Source organism: Dromaius novaehollandiae, chromosome 10 (assembly GCF_036370855.1).
Source record: "Dromaius novaehollandiae isolate bDroNov1 chromosome 10, bDroNov1.hap1, whole genome shotgun sequence".
NCBI classification, from domain to species: Eukaryota; Metazoa; Chordata; class Aves; order Casuariiformes; family Dromaiidae; genus Dromaius; species Dromaius novaehollandiae.
Genome location: NC_088107.1, coordinates 30,154,555 through 30,174,073, shown reverse-complemented (window position 1 = coordinate 30,174,073; position 19,519 = coordinate 30,154,555). Strand labels below are relative to the sequence as shown.

At 57.7% G+C, this 19,519-nt stretch overlaps 1 protein-coding gene across 1 annotated transcript in view; it reads left to right on the top strand.

Moving 5' to 3' along the window:
* Positions 1-403: 403 nt before the first annotated feature.
* Positions 404-19,519, top strand: part of LOC135329403 (scavenger receptor cysteine-rich type 1 protein M130-like) — a 31,051-nt gene continuing 11,935 nt past the window's right edge. Inside the window, exons 1-8 of the mRNA XM_064517726.1 lie at positions 404-551; positions 10,990-11,304; positions 12,719-13,027; positions 13,265-13,579; positions 14,614-14,931; positions 15,014-15,328; positions 15,746-16,065; positions 16,907-17,213. Coding sequence (XP_064373796.1) covers positions 404-551; positions 10,990-11,304; positions 12,719-13,027; positions 13,265-13,579; positions 14,614-14,931; positions 15,014-15,328; positions 15,746-16,065; positions 16,907-17,213 — 2,347 coding nt within the window. The remainder of the gene's footprint in view (positions 552-10,989; positions 11,305-12,718; positions 13,028-13,264; positions 13,580-14,613; positions 14,932-15,013; positions 15,329-15,745; positions 16,066-16,906; positions 17,214-19,519) is intronic.

Below are 19,519 nucleotides of genomic sequence, written 5' to 3'. Positions count from 1 at the left end.
CCCTGGGGGCCAGGAATTAATAATACCCTTTGCTACTGGAGTACCTCAGAGCTGGCTGTCCCACCCCCAGCTCGCCCACCCCACACCCTCGCTCTCTCCATGCAGGTCCCATCCCTGCTGCCTGCCCCTGCCTCCAGCCCCATCACTCACCTCGCTCCTGCACTCCTGCGCTCCTGGAAGGCCGTCCGCGGGCTGGGAGCAGGCGCTTGCCTGCCGCTCCTTGTCCATCTCCAGGATGCTCTCCTGGGGACCTGACACTCTGGCAGCTGATCGAGCTGCTCTCCTCAGAGTGGGGACCCCGGGGGCTCTGGCCGCAGCAGGGACATGGTCACCACGGGGACCGCCCCCTCACAATGGCCTTGAGGGCACGATGCCACCCCATCACAAAGCCCTGGCGGTCGCCATGGGGACCCCCATGACCATCTCCTGGCAGTCCCCCGTGGAGACACCACCTCCCCTGCCGCCCCCCCATCACAGTGCCTTGCTGTGCCCGTGGCGATCCCCATCTTTGCCTCCAGCCCTGCGGGCCCAGTTTCTGAGCCCAGCTGGGAGTGGGTTTCTGGGGAGTAGGAAGACTCTTCTTCTGCCCAGCTCGGGGCTCCTCTGTGCCTTGCCCAGGCAGCTGCTCTCCTTGGCTGCTTGGATCTCCAGGCACTCACAGTCCCCAGGGAGGTCCCCACAGACCTGTTGGCCAGGCTCACCATGGGCGGGCCAGGTCTTGCAGGACACCTCAGCAGAGGCCCTCGCGGCTGGCCTGGGTGGCTGACAGTGCTGTTGGGAGAGCCCTGGGATGCCAAGGTGTGCCCGGGGGTGGGGCAGGCCTGGGGAGTCTCAGGGGGCAGCCGCTGGGGGCGGAAGGGCAGCTGGGGTTGCAGCAGAGCCGTGTGTCAGGCCCTGGGATGGCCAGCGAGGCCATGCAGAGCCAGGATGGCCATGCCTAAGTCTCAGTTTGGCCCTGCACAGAGGCCAGGGAAGTGCTGCTGCGCAGAACGGCACAGCAGATGAGTTGAGACTGCTGTGGCTGTTGCTGTGGTGGTGCCTGGGCCGGAAAGCGGCCTGGCTAGAAACAGCCTGTGGCTGCAGGGCACCGTGAGAGGCAGCTCCCAGCAGTGGGTGGGGGTAGGACCCTTTTGGAGGAAGCTCCCAGCACAAAGGGGCAGGGCACTCGGGGACGGTCACAGCGGTGGTGGGTACCCAAGGTAGGTAGGAGATCCTGGGGACAAGCGGAGCTGGAGGCAGCAGCGTGACCCGGCAGCACGGCCGGCCCCGCACCCCAGCTGTGTTAGCAGAGGGCAGCCAGCAGGGCGAGGGAAGGCATTGCTCCCCTTGGCTCGGCCTGGGAGAGACCGTGTGTGGGAATAGGGTCCAGTTTGGGCTACCCAGCCCCAGACAGACACAGACACACAAAGCCCTGGCGGTTGCCATGGTCGGCAGTAGCTGAGGAGAAAGTCTAAAGCTGGGAGGAAGAAAAAGGTATTCTGTATTTCCAGATAATACTTAAATATCAAGTAGAAAGGCTAAGCTACCATTGTTTAGAAGAGAATACCAATGAATCAAGCAGCAAAACATTTGAAGGTTTTTCTTTGCTTATTTGCAGTACTTTTAACCTTCTTGAAAGAGAAGAATTTAAAGTTCTATTTCCTCATGCTGTGAACTGAGTTTTGCTGATAGAGAATATATACAGCTAACTAGTAAATCTACAGACATTGCACCCATAAAGGGAAATGCCTGGTCTTTCAAGCAAACAATTGCAATTGACTTCCAACAGACAAACCTCTCCAGCTTATAAAGTAATCAGGTTCTCAGGTATGTAAAAAAAATCATAGATGACAAAACTCCCAAAACACCTTTTTAAACCAGGACATGTTTTGAGTATACTTTCCGCTTATCACACAAGACACTAAGCCTTTAACTATGGCAAGCAATCCCCTATACTTTGAATCTATGTATATTCTGGATTTCATCTGTTCTTAAGAAATTACTTTTTACTGCTACTGTAAAAGCTCAATAATGGCAGAAGCTTTTCAAGCACACAAATGTATTGATGTCTCAGTTTACCTAAAGATAAATCCAACAGAACCCATGTCCTGGGTTTAAGAAAGGCAAAGAAACCCCATCGCTGCCTCCATTTATAAATTTTCTGTTGGGGGGGGTTCTTTCTGAATAGCCTACTGTAAAGCAGAGGGGCAGTAGAATTTTACATTAAAATATTTAGAGTTTACGCCTAACCCCTTCAAAGAAATCCAATTGCTTTTAAAGAGTCAAGTCTAAAAATCCAATTGCAGAGAGCCCCCTTAGAGCCACCAGTGCCAGTAAGTTACATACTATGCTAATGGATTAAATATTGCCACTGTTTAGAATCTGCATAGGAGCAGGGAGGAGAACACTTCACAGTCAGGCAGCTGCTCTGCCTCTTCAGCAGATTCCTCCCTCCCCTCTTCTCTAATCACACTCACCTTCTGACAGCTCTGTTAGGGCTGTGCTTCCTACACCTCGCAAAATGTTCCTCATCATCATCAGAGGAGGAGGATGGGGAATCACTGCTGTAGACTTCATGTTTCCATCCACAAGCATTTCAAAGGCAGTAACAAAGACAAGACTAGGTCACACTAAATCACATCAAAAATCAAGTGAAGCCTCCTCCAGAATGTGCTGTGAGAGCTAAGAAGTTTCCAGCCCATTATCTGTATTCCTCGTGCATCTGATTTCAAACTGCATTACACATTTCTCCTTGTGAGAGCAAAATTCAGTCTTTGCTGGGAAGGTGAAATGTTTAACTAGTTTACAATCAAAATTCAGCTACAAGTTGTTCAAATCTGTAATCAGACACACAGAGCACCCAGTTTCACTGAGCATTAAGTATCCACTCTGTAAAACATAAGCCCTTTGCACGTATTGAATCATCGCTCTTCCAAAACTGAGGCCCCCTCTTCTTTCCTAAACTGACTGCTCTAAAGAATGTCAAAGTGTTCTTATCAAGCAATAGATAGCTTTCTCCAAGCTCCAAGTGCTTACAGCATCCAAAACAACCTTTCTCACCACAATCGCCATTAACACTTCTTTATGGAATTTTTCTTGTTTAAGAGTACTTCTACAGAGAAATAATCCAAGAGGAAATTAGTATTGCCATCTGAGTGATTAGAAAAGCACCCGGTACTTATATGCACCTTGACTTTGGCACACAGTATGCCAGAGCCTTGCAAAGTAACTGTATTTGTGAATCTATTCCCCCTGATTTCCTCTGAACTTCATGTTCACAGATGTGACCAAAACAGCAGGACAGATCAAGAAGGGTGCTCCTGAGAGAGCTTCAATTAATTATGATGCATGCAGGAAGATAATTATGAGGCACACATAATTATGAGGCACACCTCCTTTGGCTTGAAGCTTTTTATACATTTTTATTCTCCTTGTTCAAGTCTTGCACAGGCTGTGGAACATGGGCGAGGTACTGCCTTCACGAGCTATTGCATAATTACATCTCTTCCTCAAGGCATAATGAGCTCAACTACTGCAACATCCTCTTCCGTCCTGAAATACAGCCTTACCCCACTCAGATCCATTCAGAAAGTGGCTCTAAAGATCATATGCTGAACTTCTTCCCTTCATCACAAAGAGCATTCTCCTGAAAGCCGTCAAGTTTCTTCCCTCACAGCAAGCAAAGTTGCTAGAGCCTTTCACGAATTACCCTCATTCCCACATTATTTCCCACTGAGTGCCCAGAGGAGAGCTCTGAATTCCAGGCCGGCACTGACAGCAGCACCTACTGACTAACTCCTCAGTACAAAAATGCAGCAGCACAAGAATTTCTGCTCTAAACCAAGGCTCAGTAAATGTGGAGGTTGCTGCAAATTCTTATCCAGATACAAAATGGAGCGTATCAGCTAATCAACTACTAATCCACCAGTAGAATCATGAAAAAAGCAATAGTTCCTCAGCAGCCACAGAACTGTTCATACTGTCACTTGAGAGATATCATACAAAATAGCGTGAGCAATTCTGGTCTTATTTGAAAAAAGGGAACTGAGATTCAAACGAAAAGTGACAAAGGCAAGCTATGAAGATGCTCCAAAAATGAAGTGCCAATCATTCAAAAGCACACTAGGAGAATGTAATTTGACATAGCAAAACTAAGACAGAGGAAATATGATTGTTACATATAATAGAAGTTGCTCTAGGGACAGAGAACCAGTTACACCCACAAGTAATGCTGGTACAAGAACAAATACTCATAAACTTGCCCCCAGTTGTGGTGGTCTGATTCACGGACTCCGATGTGCTGGATCAGAATCAACTTTATTCAAGCAAGCAAGCCCTATATATAAGCTCTAGCCCGGATTGGTACTTTCCCACAGTGATTTACGGTACTTTCTCTTCTCCTTGCAAGCGCCACGTTATACCTTCCCAAAGGTCATGTTCCTATCATCACTCCCTCATTCTGTGCGGTTACTCCCTGTGTTCCCATACTGCTATCTATTCAGCCCATGGCCTTCGGCTCCTTATTTCTATCTTGTCCGATCCCTCGCTGTCTGCCCCTACACCCAATAAATGCAGTTCCCTAAAAAGGAAATCCTGGAAGTGACTCTCAATGAAAGGAATATATTACAAAGGAGCTTAAGTCAATTTATAAAAATGATTCTGCGATCCTTTTGCCTATAACAGGCAACTAAACTACAGCACCCAGGAGATTCTTTGGGAGGTGAGCAGATGTCAAGGAAAAACAGGAATCCAAATCTCAGCCACAGGGACAAGCACAGGACACTAAGCAGTGCCTTTTAGCCTGTAGGCTAACCACGCTGCCCAGGCAAACAGCATTCTTTTGTGCATGTGGAACAACAAGATTCAGGAGCTGAGGAGTAAAATCACAAAAGCTTAACAGCTTAGTTGTGCCTAGGCAATGGAAGGCATCACACAGTCTTCTTGCATATTTCAACCCCAGCCATTATTTCTGATAAGTTTTAAAGTGGAAAAACAAGCCCTGAAGCAGCTGTTTGTAAGCAGAGTATCTATACAAAAATCACAAAAAGGCAATTCAGAGAATGCAGCATAAAGCGTATATACTGACTGCTCACCGTTATTTCACATTTTCTGAGGAAGAAGATCATCATCCGCTGGCTTGCAATACTGCTTCTGCGGGACTGACAGAAAGCTGCACACACAAGAGCAAAGAAAACCAAGTGTCAAAATGGTTGGACACAATGCATACAAGCAGCAGGACATCTCAGTGTGGACTTCACATAACGACAGAGTCAAATTAACACTTAGCCAGGTTCTTCAAAACTAAAAGAAAGTTAGTTCAAATGTTTGCTTTGTACAGAGCGGTTTAAGAACAAGTGCTTGAGACTCTGCAATCACACTGCACTGAGGTTCATTTTCCCTCCCCCGAATACAGTGAAAAATCCACTTTTGTAGGAGAAAAAGAGAAATTCTAAAGGTCATAGTCAGACATGAGAAAGGAATTATGGCAGACGTTAACAGCACTTGAACTGCTCTGCAGGACAGCAGGAAGCCCTTTGCAGCTGACAGCCTCCCCCAGACCCAGCGGCTCTCTGTTCCTAACTGGGGTGCAAACCGCGGGCGTTGCTCCATGGCGGCACACGTCGGACAGGCCACCCCGCGGCGGCCCCACGCTGCAGCTCCCCCAGGAGACAGCGCCAGCCTGGGCTGCCCGAGGGCCGCGTCGGGAAGGAGGCTGCAGGCAGAACCGCAGGAACGTCAGGACTCCTCGGGGCGGGCTGCGGTCCCTCTGCCCCCGTGTCCGGACTCGCCCCACGCACGAACCGCATTTCGATGCGCCTCAGCCTGCAGCAGCAGCTCGTCAGCGCTCGAGGGGCCTCTCACCCCGCAGCCGCCACTAAGATGGCGCCGTCCCGCCCGGGTCACGTGGCCACAGCATTGCCATGGCAACACCCCCGGTGCGGCCCTGCTGTTGGCCGGCAAGAGGAGGTGGGCGGGTCTGGGTGGGACTGACAGCTCAATCAACCAATCAGAGTCCAGCATGCAGGGTCCTCGGGGAGGGGAGGAAGGGGTGGGGCCTGACCTGGGGGCGAGAAGAGAGCGGGAGAGAGAGAGAGCGGGTGGGGGTGGGTCTGGTGGGGGCTGTGGATGTGTTCAGGTGCGGGCGGGTGCCCTCCCGCTGGGGCGGGACAGTGGTGCTGCCGATGGGGCTGCTTCCTGCCGGAGCTGCAGCAGGTCAAACCCTGAACTAGGAGAAGGGTTGTTGTCCTGGGTGTGCAGAGCGTTTGCTGATTGCCGAGTTGTGGGAAGGCCTCTCACCCTGATGGCACAGGAGGCCCTACTGTCCTCAGCTCCGTGATCGCTGCTCCCATGCAATGCTCCCATTAGAAAATGTTGCCAAGAAATCCGGGCTGTTCTCCACTTCCTAAGTGTCATAGGCTGGGTGTAGGTAATACATGGGCAAAAGCTGATCTTTTGGGGGGTAGTAACTGGTACGTCATGGGTGTTTTGCTGCACTCTGAGCACTGCGAAGCCACGAGGTGACTCAGGGAGGCTGTTGAGGAGCTGGCTCAGCCCTGGGGGGGGGGGGGGCAGGGGGAGCTGCAGGCGACAACAGGCACGTGGTGAGGGTGTGGGTAGTGAGGTCACCACTGTGTGTGAGAGCTATGCCAGGAAATCACCGGTGTCACATGAATTCTTTGTGAGTAGCTGATAGGCCTGGAGGAGGCACGTGGCTTGGCTGTTGATTGTGAGGTCACTTCTGACTGCTGAACTGATTGGATAGCAGCAGCCGTGTGGCTGGTGACGGTGACTGTGAGGTCACTTCTACCTGAGCGGTTGACAGGGCAGCAGCAGGTACATGGCTGGGATAGATGTTTTTGAGACCAGTTCTGCCCGTGCAGCTGCTAGGTCAGCATTTTTCTCGCGGCTGGGGAACTTGCAGTGAGGTAACTTTTTTCTCAGAGGCTTCTAGGCCAGTAACAAGCCCACGGCTGTGAAGTGACTGTGAGGTCATCTCTTTCTGAGTCCCTGGTAGGCCAGCAGCAAGCGCATGGCTGGGAATCGACTTTGAGGTCACTCCTGTCCCAGCAGCATACAGGCCTGCAGCATTAGTAATCTCTGATTTCCAGGGTCTGTGTGCTGTAGAAATTACCCCTGTCCATCAGCAGGGAGCTTGTGAGCTTTTCCTGCAAGGTCTGTACTGGGTCTCTGTTCTTCATGTGTACACCTGCTTTAATATCACCTTTGGGACTGTAGCATGTGAGAGGTCACAGATTCTCTGTCCAGGTATGTTCTGATTGGAGAATGGGTGCAAAGGCTCTTGGAGGAGGCAGAGGTAATGTCACCCCCAAGGAAAGGCATGAGAAAAATGTCCACAGAGGCCTCTTTTTGGCAGGAAAATAGGCACAAGAGAGAGAAGAGATTTGGCCAGGTGAAGCCCCTTGGGACCGCTTCATCTGCTTCCTTGAGGTGGGAACTGAACGTGAGCAGGGCTGAAAATGGATGTTCCAAGAAAGTCCATTTTTAAAGCCTTTAGGGGATTAAAAGCAGCTTCCAGGGATGGAGAGTTGGCCTTGCTGTGTTTTTGGGCTTTTGGGGTGCTCTGCCTGCTGCCATGTCTAGTCGTGGCCCCTCTGTGTCCCTGATGCACCATGCCGAGGCAGCAGTGACCTCAGAATCAAGATCCAAGCCATGTGCCTGCTCCTGGCCTATGAGGTACTCAGGCAGCAGTGACCTCACAATCAACACACAAGCCAAGTGCCTGCTGCTAGCCTATCAGGGGCTCTGGGAGAAGTGACCTCAGAATCAAAATCAAGCCCTGCGTCTGCTGCTGGCCTGTGAGGTGTTCAGGGAGCAGTGACCTGGCAGTCGGCATTCAAGCCGTGTGCCTGCTGCTGGCCTATCAGTTACTCCAGCAGGAATGACCCCAAAAGCACGTGTCCCACCCATGTGCCTGTTGGGGACCAAAACAGAATGGCACTGTGTAAGACAGCAGAGAATCTCTAAGACAGAAAGTGATGATGTGGTAACTATGATCTGTGGCCAGAATGTGTGCACGTGAGTTGCCAGTGATCATGATGTGACTTCCTCCCTGTGTACCAGCAGTCACGGTGTGCCTTCCTGCCTATGTGTCAGCAGCTACGGTGGGCCTGTCCTGCTGGCCTGCCTGCCTGCCAGGGATCAGGAGATGTCTTCCTACCTATCACAAGATGCCACAATGCTTAGGAGATACTTGGAGGAGTGGCTGGGCTTGATTGCTATGTAACCAGCCATTGTGTTTTCAATAAAGGATCTTTGCACTACCCTACCTCAGGTCCGTGTCGTTATATGCCATGTGTGCCTACTGTTGACCTCTCAGGCACTTAGGCATCAGTGATCTCACAGTCAGTATCCAAGCCCTGTGCCTGCTGGGAAGGGAAGGGAAGGTAAATAAGTTAAATGCAAAGTGCTCCTGAGAGGATAAGGACAACATCCCAGGAAGGGCAACATAATAGAGTAATGTGAAAAAAGAGAGCCACAATAATATTTGAAGAGCCTAATACAATGCTCAAGCCTTTCTCAATAGAAAACCACTGAGTAAGTAGAAAAGTAAAATACATAACCATATGTGAAAGTCTAATGGCATTGAAATGTATGAAAGTGTGCAATAGCAGCATGGTGGGATGCTGTGAGATGCCGTATCGCTTGTGTGAAACTGCAATGAAATGTGTGTGCTGTTCTGCATAAATGGTGGTGTGCGATGGACAGGAGTTAGAGAGATGGAGAGATGCTGGGTGCCAGTGGCCCTGGGCTGCAGTAGTGCTGTGAGCTGCGAGCACTGTGCCCCTGCAGCACAGGAGACATCCATCCCCCTGCTCAGCTCTGAGCATGGGGGCTGGGGAGTGTTTTGGTCACCTGCAGAGAAAAATCCCCCTCTAGGACCTGTGCCCAGCACCTGTGTCTGCAAAGGCAGCAGGAGCAGCCCCTGCGGCCCCATCCCTGGGAGCAGGTTTGGGGCTGGAGCAGGCACAGTGGCTACGTGCAGTGACACTGCTTGGGGAACCAGGCCCAGAGAGAAACCACCGTCTTCCTGGCTCGGGCGCTGCTGCAGGGAGAGCGCGGCGCAGGCTGCCGAGGTCACGTGGGCTGTGGTTTGTGCACCTGCAGGCGAGGCTTTGATCTCCCGCTCAGCCCCGGCGAGGGAATAACGGGCTCTTGGTGAACACCGGGGGGGTGAGGGGGTCTGAGTGTCTGGGCTGCCCTGTCTGCTGTCAGAGCAGTGACATGCCCCAGCTCCCTGCTCCTGACCAAGGCACCCACTGCGGGGCGGGCCAGGAAGGGACTGACAAGCCCGCGCTCACGGGATGTGGCTCTGGCCATGGCAAAGAGGGCTTTCACCGCTGCTGCTCCCGGCACAGCAGGGCTGTAGCGGGGTCAGGGGCTGTTTCTGTTTCCTTCCCCTCCTGACACAGCCCGTCCCAGGGGCAATCCCAGCTCCACGGTTCCCATGGTGTGGGGACAGCTGGACACTCACACCTTGGGCACGTGGGCAAACAAGAGTATGAGATGCCCAAAGCTCCCTGTCCCCACAGTGGGATACGAGGGGCGACAGACCCATTTTCCCCCCATGGTCTGCCCTGTCCCACTGGGATGGGCCCCATGACGATGCCCCAGAGCAGCGACCGTGACATCCGCAGTGGAGCCGTGCCTCATATATGGTCATGAACGGTGCTGGAGAAGTTCATTGGAGGGCTGGGCTGTGTCAGACGGGAGATGACGCCTGATAATGTCTAAAAAGGTGCCTGCTGCTTCGATAGGCTCCTCCTGCAGCTGGGCCAGCACCTGCAGATATATATTAGCCCCCCATCTTTGTTGTCCTGCGCGAGTCCCCAGGAGCTGTGTCAGGGAGTGGGGTGCAGCAGGGCAGTGCCGTCAGGGCAGGAGGCTGCGGATGGAGGCAGAGGGCCTCCTCGTCCCTCGGGTGCTGTGGCTGCTCCTCTGGGTGCAGCTCTGCAGGGGTAAGTGCCTGCTTCCTTGTCCCACAGCCCTGGGGCCACTGGGCACCAGCAGGGTCATGGGGATCCCTCTGGAAAAGGGGTTTCATCCCAGAAAGCAGTGAGACAAGGGTCAGAAGGTGCTCAAGTCCATCGACCCTGTGCCGCTCTGGGTGGGAGCAGGGCGTTTGTGCTTCCAGGGCTCCTGTGCTTATGGCAGTCGGTGCTTGGGTGTGCTTGTAGACACCTCGTCCTTGGGCACCCTTTGGGGACCCCCTGTGCCCCCAGTGCTGTGTCCCGGAGCTGGCGGTGGGTCAGCTGGTGACTGCAGAGCTCAGCAATCCCCAGGGCACAGCCAATCCCCCGGGTGCCCAGGAGGGTTTCTGTGCTGCTCGCTGCCCCGTTTCAGGGTGAGCCTGGCCCAAGCAGGGGCAGTTTGTGCCCCGCAGAGAGAAGGGCACCAGGGCATCTGTGTCCACAGCCCGGCAGAGAGGTTTCCTTCCTGGGGGCCCTGGCCAGGGGCAGGGGCTGGGCTCATCCCCACGGGCGAGGAGGGGATGTGGGTTGGGAGTGATTGTGGGGATCATCTCGGTGCGGAAAGCCCTGTGGGATGCGGGTGGGTTTGGGTGGTGCCCAGGGCAGGTGGTGGGCAGGGGGCTGGGATCCTGAGGGGGGGGGAGGGCAGCAGTGTGTGGGGAGGCCTGGGGGTTCAGGGCTGCTCGTGGGGCACCAGGCTGGGGAGGAGCGGGTGCCCTGTGCAGGGCCTGGCAGGGTGTCCGGGTGGACATGGGCAGGGTGCAGGGGGCTGATGGGGTGCGAGGAGGTGCCGAGGGCTCTGGGGTGGGAATGGCCCAGCAGGGCCGGAGCTGGGCATCCCCCAGCGCAGCCCAGTGCAGCCTGTGGGGAGAGGAGGGACCCGGACGCTGCCCTGGGACAGCGCGGAGGGGAGAGGGCTCACACCCCGGTGCCTGGGACTCGGCCCCAGGCAGGGGACCCCGCACAGCCACAGCGCTGGGGCTCGGTGCTCCCCTAACCTGCCCCGTGTCTGTGTTTGAAGGTGCTGCGGAGGTGAGGCTGGAGGCTGGTGGCAGGCCCTGTGCTGGGAGAGTGGAGGTGAAACACCAGGACCAGTGGGGGACGGTGTGTGACGATGGCTGGGACATGGAAGATGCTGCTGTAGTTTGTAAGCAGCTGGACTGTGGATCTGCTCTCCAAGCCCCTCAGTATGGATATTTTGGGCCAGGATCTGGGCCGATTTGGCTGAGCTATCTTGAGTGTGATGGCACCGAGGCTGCCCTGTCCGAGTGCAGTCATGATGGTTGGGGTGAACATGACTGCATTCATGCTGAGGATGCTGGAGTGATGTGTTCAGGTAAGGAGTCAGGCAGTGCCTCACCTTTGGGGTCGGGCCTGGGATCAGAGCACTAACCGGGCTGTGCCCTGAAGGAGAAATGCGTGGGTACCAGCGCAGGCCCTGACGTGGCTGCTCTTGCTGCCGAGCTGGGACTGTTGCTGCTGCTGTCCCTGGGGAAAGCCCGGGTGAGCCCATCCCCGGGTGCACAGACCCCGTGAGGGTCCTGGGGGCTCAGCCCACTCCCAGGTGGTGCCTCATGCTGGGAGATGAATCCCCCACACTGCCCCGTGGGGTCTCTTGGTCTCCATCGATCTCCTCCCATTCTGCCAGGACCCGGCTGGCAGTGCTGGGGGTTCCTGTGCCCTAGACCCCAGGGATGACTTGCTCAGTACCCCATGGCCGGGATAGGGCATGAGATGGCCGTGGCCCCTCGGCTCATTCCCCTCAAACGCAAGTCCCTCGGCTGAGCCAAAGGGGCTTTTCAGAGGGGAGAAGAGCAGGGCCTGGGCAGAGGAGCAGGGCAGCAGGCAGCACCTCGCACCCCGTGCCCAGGGCCACCCTGCGAGGACCCGCCCCATGTGGGCTCGGGGCTTGGTGGCTGCAGGGCCGCTGGCTGCTCCCTCCCGTGTCACTGCACGCTCAGGCCAGCCCTGCGGGTCCCCGGGGCTGTCACCGCCCCGTGGGGAACACGGCCTGTCCAGGCAGCACTGTCCAGCCGCTCCTGCCAGCGCCAGCTCCCCACACTGCCCCGTGCCACAGGGCTTTGCCAGCACTCGCTGACCCTCATCTGCACCTGCTTTTGCAGTGTGCGACGGTGTCAGCCCAGGCTGCACACGGGTCTCCTGCTCCTCTGCCCGGTTGCTGGCCTGCGACGTGCTGTGGCCCTGCCTGGGGACACCCCTCCCCGGGCACACGTCGGAGGGGGCAGCTGGCCCAGGCACCGACCCGGTTACAGCTGCACCACTTCTGTGCCTGGGACGTGTCTCCCCTCACAGACACCCCAGGACACCCCCGGGAACAGGGCGCATTTTGGGCTGCTCTGAGGCAACTCCCCAGCCTGGCCCTGAGCCCTGAGCTCTGCAGGGGCTGAGCAGGCTGCAGCAGCCGTGAGCGCCTGGGCAGCTTCTCCTGGTCCAGGTGCTGCAGTGCTGGGGCCTGCGCTGGGCAGTGCCGGGCCTCTGGGGCAGCAGCATTTCCCTGAGCAGTGCCTGTGGCTGTGGGTCCAGGACAGGCACAAGCCCTGGGGTGCTGTGTGGGTGTGAGAGGAGGTGCAGGGGGCCCTGGAGGGTTTGTGTCATCAAAACCCACTGACAGCTGCTGCCAGGATGTTCACAGGGCATTTTGGATGTGGCTGCCATGGAAATTGTGTGGGATGCAGGTGTGTAACTGCTGGAAGCCCCCGGGAACTCCCCATCGTTGGTGTTTTTTCCAGGATTTGTCCAGCTGGTTGGAGGAGACAGCCCCTGCTCAGGACGTGTGGAGATCAGAGATGGACACCTGAAGAGAACAGTCTGTGACTCTCACTTCGGTCTCAAAGCTGCCAATGTTATCTGCAGGGAGCTGCAGTGTGGCACAGCCCTGTCCGTCCCCGGAGGAGCTCACTTTGGAGAGGGGGTCGGGCCCACCTGGAACGGAGAGCTGCAGTGTGTGGGGAATGAATCCCTCCTCTCCTCCTGCCCCAGGATGTCCCTCAGCAACCAGACCTGCACCCATGCCAACGATGCTGGTGTCACCTGCACACGTGAGCATTTGGGGAGGAGGTGTGAAATGCCTCCCACGAGCTGTGTGCCGTGGGGCAGGGGAGCAGGGAAGTGACCATGCTGAGCATGGTGTGAGCACAGGAGGGCTGGAGTCATTGTCTGTAATCTTAAAATGCTGTGGAAGGAGCAGGAAGGGCTGCTGTGCCTTTGGTGTCGCCTTCAACACCTGAGGGTGCAAGAGCACAAAGCCATCCTCACTTTTCCTCCTCTTTCCCCAGAGTACACAGGATTCAGGCTGGTGAATGGCAGCACGGTGTGTTCGGGGCGGGTGGAGATCCAGGTGCTGGGAACCTGGGGAAGCCTCTGTGACTCTCGCTGGGACGTCGCCGATGCCCACGTTCTCTGTCATCAACTCAACTGTGGATTTGCTGAGTCCGTTCCTGGAGGAGGGCATTTTGGGAGAGGAACCGGCCCTGTCTGGAGAGACAGCTTCCACTGCAACGGGACTGAATCCCATTTGGGACAGTGCCCTGTGACTGCCCTGGGGGCCTCCCCATGCTCACATGACAACGATGCTGGTGTTTTTTGCTCAGGTGAGTGCAGGGAAAATGCAGGATTAACTGAACTTGCCCCTTGTGTGTCACATGGCAACCCGAAGCTGGGGAACCCATGGCAATGACAAACTGAATTTCTTCCTGGAGAAACTGTGGTTCCCCATGGAGGGACTGAAAGGGCTTTGTCTGTTCAGGCAGACCTCTTTGCCTTGTGAGAAATGAGGAGTGAGCACGGAGGAGACATCTCTGCCTCCCCTGGGCAGCTGGTTCAGGCCCCAGGGGCCACCACCAGGCCTGGGCTCCTCTGCTCCCCTCCTGCAGCTCAGGCTCAGGACAGGGCTGTGGGACACAGCTCCACTCACTGCAGCTGTGAAGGACCCTCTGCTCCCTCCTGCATCACACAGCCCCATCTCAGACTGCAGAGAGCCCCGCAGACCCTGATCCCACCACCGGCAGGGGCTGCCGTGGGTTCGCCTAGCAGGAGCAGTCCCTGGGGCTGAGCTGCAGAGTGGGGCTGGGATTTGCCCTTGCTTCTTGTCAGTATGAACCCAAACTCGTCCTGTTTTATCAGAAAGGCCCTTGGCCGTCTGCTTCCTGCCAAGGACACCAGCTCCCAGGCCCTGATCCATAGGGATGCAGAGGGGCAGAGACGTGTGGGCTCTCCCCTGGCTGTCTCAGCAGAGGCCAGTCCCAGAGCAGGGACGGGAGCAAGGCTTGGCCTTGTCCTGTCCATCACCCAGGCCTTGCACAGGCCCCTGCTTTCTCCTGCTGGAGCTGCTCCAGATTCATCATTAAGGACATATCTGGTGTCTCTGGGATTTGCGCTGACCTCCCACACTTTCCCATCTCTGTCCCTTCCTGAGAAACAGCAACATTTGTACTCAGCAAGGTTTAGTGAGTGGAGAAAAAGAAATCCCTGGGAAAACTCCCATCCTTGAGCTCCTTACTGTGAGCTGGATACAGCTGGGTGAGCCCCAGGGTGTCTGAGGACAGCAGAAATGGGAGACACATGGGAGGGTGCAGGGCTGTGCAGTGTCACAGAGGGTCCAGGGCATTTCCCTCTCTCCGGGCAGGACCCTCTGAATCCCTGCGGCTGGTGGACGGAGGGAGCCGGTGTGACGGGCAAGTGGAGATGTCCCTGCACGGGGCGTGGGGCAGAGTCCTGGATGACCAGTGGGACATGGACGATGCCAGCGTGGTGTGCCGGCAGCTCCAGTGCGGAGAGGCAGAGCGAGCCTACAACCCGCCGAAGCCTGAGCGAGGGACGGGCCCTGTGGGGCTGAGAAGGGTCCGGTGTGCAGGGGAGGAGACTCGCCTGGCCCTCTGCAACACCTCCCTGCTGGAGGCAGCGCCGGCAGGAATTGCTGAGGACGTGGGGGTGGTTTGCTCGGGTGAGTCGCTCTGACGGTCCCTGACGTGCTGTGCTCCCCAGGGCTGCGAACCTCTGACAGCCGGGGTTTCTCCTGTCTGCAGGGAGCCGGCGGGTCCGGCTGGTGAACGGGACAAGGCGCTGTGCCGGGAGAGTGGAGATCTACTACCGGGGCACCTGGGGGACCGTCTGCGATGACTCCTGGGACCTGTCTGACGCCACCGTGGTTTGCCACCAGCTGGGTTGTGGGGTGGCTGTGGAGGCGGCCGGCTCTGCTCGTTATGGGGAAGGCTCCGGGCAGATCTGGCTGGACGACGTGAACTGCTCCGGGGGTGAGGCTGCTCTCTGGGACTGCCCTGCCGGGGCCTGGGGGCAGCACAACTGCAGGCACAAAGAGGACGCAGGAGTCGTCTGCTCAGGTTTGTGCAGGGAGCGGTGGTGGGAGCCTGGTGCCCGGGGAGGTAGGGACGAGGGGAGAGCAGGGCATGGTGAGACTGTCCCTGGCTGCCCTGAGCCCCCTTCCTGCCCCCGACCTGGGGACACTCGTGCGCACTCCCCATCAGACTGTTACAGGGAGAGCACAGCTGTCTCCAGGGGTTAGAGGGGAGGGCACTGCTGCATCCCAGGGACTTCTCTACTCCCTTGGTGAAACAGTGACTTGCTGGCAGTGTCCTCTTCCTGTCTGAGCCCGGGGGTGCCCAGGAGGGTCCCTGCTTCTTGGAGTAACTCTCCTCGCCCTTGGCTACTGCAGGGGGGATTGTCAGGGATGGCTGCAGTTTCTCTGTCCTCACCCCAGGACTAGCTTGATCCCCCCAACTTTGTGCCTTTCCTTCCAGAGTTTGTGGCCCTGAGGCTGGAGAACAGCAACGGCTGCTCTGGGCGCCTGCGGGTTTTCTACAACGGGACGTGGGGGAGTGTTTGCTCCAACTCGATGACTCCTGACACCGTGTCTCTGGTGTGCAAAGAGCTGGGCTGTGGAGATGGAGGGTTCATTGAAACACATCTGCCGTATGGCAAGGTATCTGGCCCCGCATGGCTGGATTATGTTCAATGTGGGAAGATGAACAGCTCCTTTTGGCAGTGCCCCTCTGCTCCCTGGGACCCGCAGTCTTGTGATGACCAACGAGAAGAGACTCACATCACCTGCAATGGTAATGCTGGAGCCACCTGAGCACAAAGGTTCACAGCAGGTCTTGCTCCCTGTTCAGCAAGGTGCAATGCAGAGAAAGAGCTTGGAGTGGCTTTTACTTTCCATTTGAGACCATTCTGCTGTCAGTGACACAAACATGCCTTCAGCGCTTGGAGGGACACGTGTCCATCAGCAGTAGCTGTTCTGAGCTCCCGGCATAGCCCAAGGAGGGGCAGAGGCACCTCTAGGCAGTGTCTCCTCCATCTCCCCTTGGACACCTCTCCGAGCTGCCTGTTGCTCTCTGTCGCCCATAGACAGGCCCAGACAACCTCCTTTTAGCTTGGGAAGTCCATGCAGAGCATCCCGCTCATGGCTGTGGTTTGCTGAGGGACTGGGAAGAGGGAGAGTGAAACCAGTCCTGGTGGCTGAGGGCTGTGCAGAAAACAGGCACTGCCCAGAGCACTTGTTGCACCAGAGCTCAGAAAAGCCTCCCCTCTGGGAACATCCTTCTGCTCCTCTGCTAACCAGGGATGCTTTGGGGGTGAGCAGCCAGGGGTAACCCTGGAGTGCAGCAGTGTTGTACACTGCATTACTGGGGGCTGCAGCTGTGTGCATGACCAAGGAGGCACTGGGAGGTTCAAGCACAGGTCAGTCCTGCTCCCACCTGTGTGGCCCCCACGGAGCAGCCCCTTCACCGCAGCATTTCCTTCTGCAGGGAGACGACCAGAAACGCCCCCAGCCCCGGTGGCCGAGTGCCCCAACTCTACAAGCTGCACAGGTAGCTGCTCCTCCGTGTGCCCTTCTTGCCTGGCTGGGCTCTCCCAGCTGCCCCAGTGACAGGGGGTTTCTGCCTTTTCCAGAGACGGAGAAGATTCGTGCCGTGGGAGGAGAGGACGGGTGCTCGGGCAGAGTGGAGGTTTGGCGCCGCGGCTCCTGGGGGACGGTGTGCGACGACTCCTGGGACCTGAAGGACGCTGAGGTGGCGTGCAGGCAGCTGGGCTGCGGCCCCGCGGTGTCTGCCCTGGGGGAGGCTGCGTTTGGGGAGGGGACGGGTCCCATCTGGCTGGAGCAGGTGGAGTGCCGAGGGACGGAGCGGTCTCTCTGGGACTGCTGGGCCCAGCCCGGGGACAGCGGTGCCTGCCAGCACAAGGAAGATGCTGCCGTGAATTGCTCCGGTGAGTGGCAGTGCTTTGTCTCCTTGCTCCAGGACATGTTTCCCCAGCTGGGTCCTCACATGGCCCCAGAGCTCCTCAGAGCAGGGATGTCCCTGGGGAGGTCAGGTGTCTGGTGCCAGGTGGGGAGCTGCTGTTGTGGGGCTGGGTGTCCTCAGGCCTCTGCCTGTGGGATCCTGCAGCCCCCTGGGTGCATCCCCTGGGCTGCCTGTGCCGTCCTCCCCACGGCCCAGAGCAGAGGGCCCTGAGCCTGTCACAGGGACCCAGAGAAGGACAGTTCAGGTGGGACTCGTAGGGGACATCTGCGCGTGCGCACACACACACACACACACACACACACACCCCTCTCTCTCTCTCTGCTCCACAGCTGCACCCAGGACGACAACGTCACCCCCCCGAGCAGGTAACCTCCCCTCCTCCCTGGGGCTGGGTCTCCCTGGGGCCAGGCTGTGGGCTGCAGCCCCAGGGAAGGGGCTCTGTGCTGGGGTGCAGAGCCCCAGAGAGGAGGCCCTGGGGTGGGAGCGGGTGGCTTTGGGGAGGGCTGTGATTCACCCAGCAGTGTGGGAGCTGCCCCGTGCCCCACCCCTGTACCCCCATCGCTGCTGCCACATGTGGGGGTCAGGACTGGGGTGTCCCCGGGGCCCCCCTCCCCCAGGCCAGGGGCTGCCTCATCCATGTCCCTGCCCATGCAGATCCCTCCCAGGGCCGTGCGAGGGACAGCGGGAGAGTCTCGGTGCCTGTCGTCATCTGCATTGTCCTGGGGGCCCTGCTCTTGCTGCTCCTGGCCCTCCTGGTGGGGCAAGTGCGAAGTGCCAGGGCTCAGCGCAGAGGTGGGTCCTTCCCCATCGGTCCCAGGGTGGGCGATGCCTCTTGGCAGCCCCGCGGGTGCTGTGGGGTGTCTGTGAGGGGCGCAGATGGAGCTGGGGTGGGGGTGCTGCCTCCTGCCCTATTTGCTGCCCCTTCACTGTCTGTCTGTGGGACACCAGCAACCAGGGGTGGAGAGAGTGCAGACGCAGGAGGAGATGGTGGTGGGTGAGGAGAGAAATGGCAGCGAGGGGCCGGGGGAGCCAGGAGCAGTGGGAGATGTCTGAGGATGCTGCTGGCCATGCTGTGGGCAGCGCTGGCGGGGATGCTGTGGGGCAGGAGTGGTGCCGGGAGGAGCACAGGGCAGGGGGTCTCTCAGTGCAGGTGTCCGGTCCCCAGGCTGCTCCCTCCGTCCATCCCTGCCCACCCGTGGCAGGGCAGGGCCGCGTTACGGACCCGTCTGGCAGAGAGTGGGGAGCCCTCCAGGGAGAGGAGCCACGGGAGCTGCTCCAGGGTCAGACCAGGGACTGAGTCGGGGCCAAAAGGGGCATTGAGCTGTCTCTGAAGGGACAGCGTGAGGGTGACATTGCCCCAGGCCATCTCCACAGGGACATTGCTGTCACTGGAGATGGGATAGTGGTACCTGGACAGAGCATTGGGGCTGGGCTGTGGGGTCAGTGCTGGGCTGGCCCTGGGGAAGGGCTGGGTGACCACATCAGGCTCATTCTCCATGTCCCTGTCCCGACCCTGCCTCTGTCCCCAGGCTCCAGGAGGTCTCTGGAGCCCTTCTCTGAGGCCGTGTACCAGGAGATCGACTACAGCCTGACGTGGGAGAAGCAGGCGAGGTTTGGTCGTTCAGGTCTGTGTGGGTCCCTCCTGGGTGGGAGCACGTCTGCAGGGCCCTTTCCTCCGGCCCTGACCCAGGACAGGACCTTGGCAGCCCCTGGGCCAGTGGTCCCCACAGCACTGGGCCATGGAGTCTGTGGGGAGAGCAGCCCCGTGCTGGGCTCAGGAGAGGAGCTTCCTCCCCACCAGCTCTGCCCATCCCAGTCAGGGGCACAGCTCCTCCCTGCCTGCCCCACTGCACCCCAGGGTTGTTCCTGGGGGGTGAGGGAAGGGGCTGTCCCAGGGCAGCTCTGAAAGGCCCTTTGAGATGGGGTTTGTCCCATGGGAGCAGGACGAGCCCCGAGCCCTCTCCCCATGCAGTCCCTGCTGTGTGGGTCCCTGTCCCCAGCAGCGCTGGCCATGAGCAGGGTCAGCAGGGCTCACCCTGATAACACCTGCTGCTCCTCTTGCCAGGCTCCTCTTCAGAGGGGTCCCTGACCAAGCTGCATCCTGACCCCAGGGACAGTGAGGAGGAGGACGGTCCTGGGTCAGCCCCAGGTAATGGAGGGGGAGGCAGAGGAAGGGTCGGTCTCTCCTCCCTATAGCTCTGTGACCGACAGCAGTGTCACTGGGTGTCACCATCGGGGTGGGGAGGAATCGCCCTGAGCAGTGACTCCAGA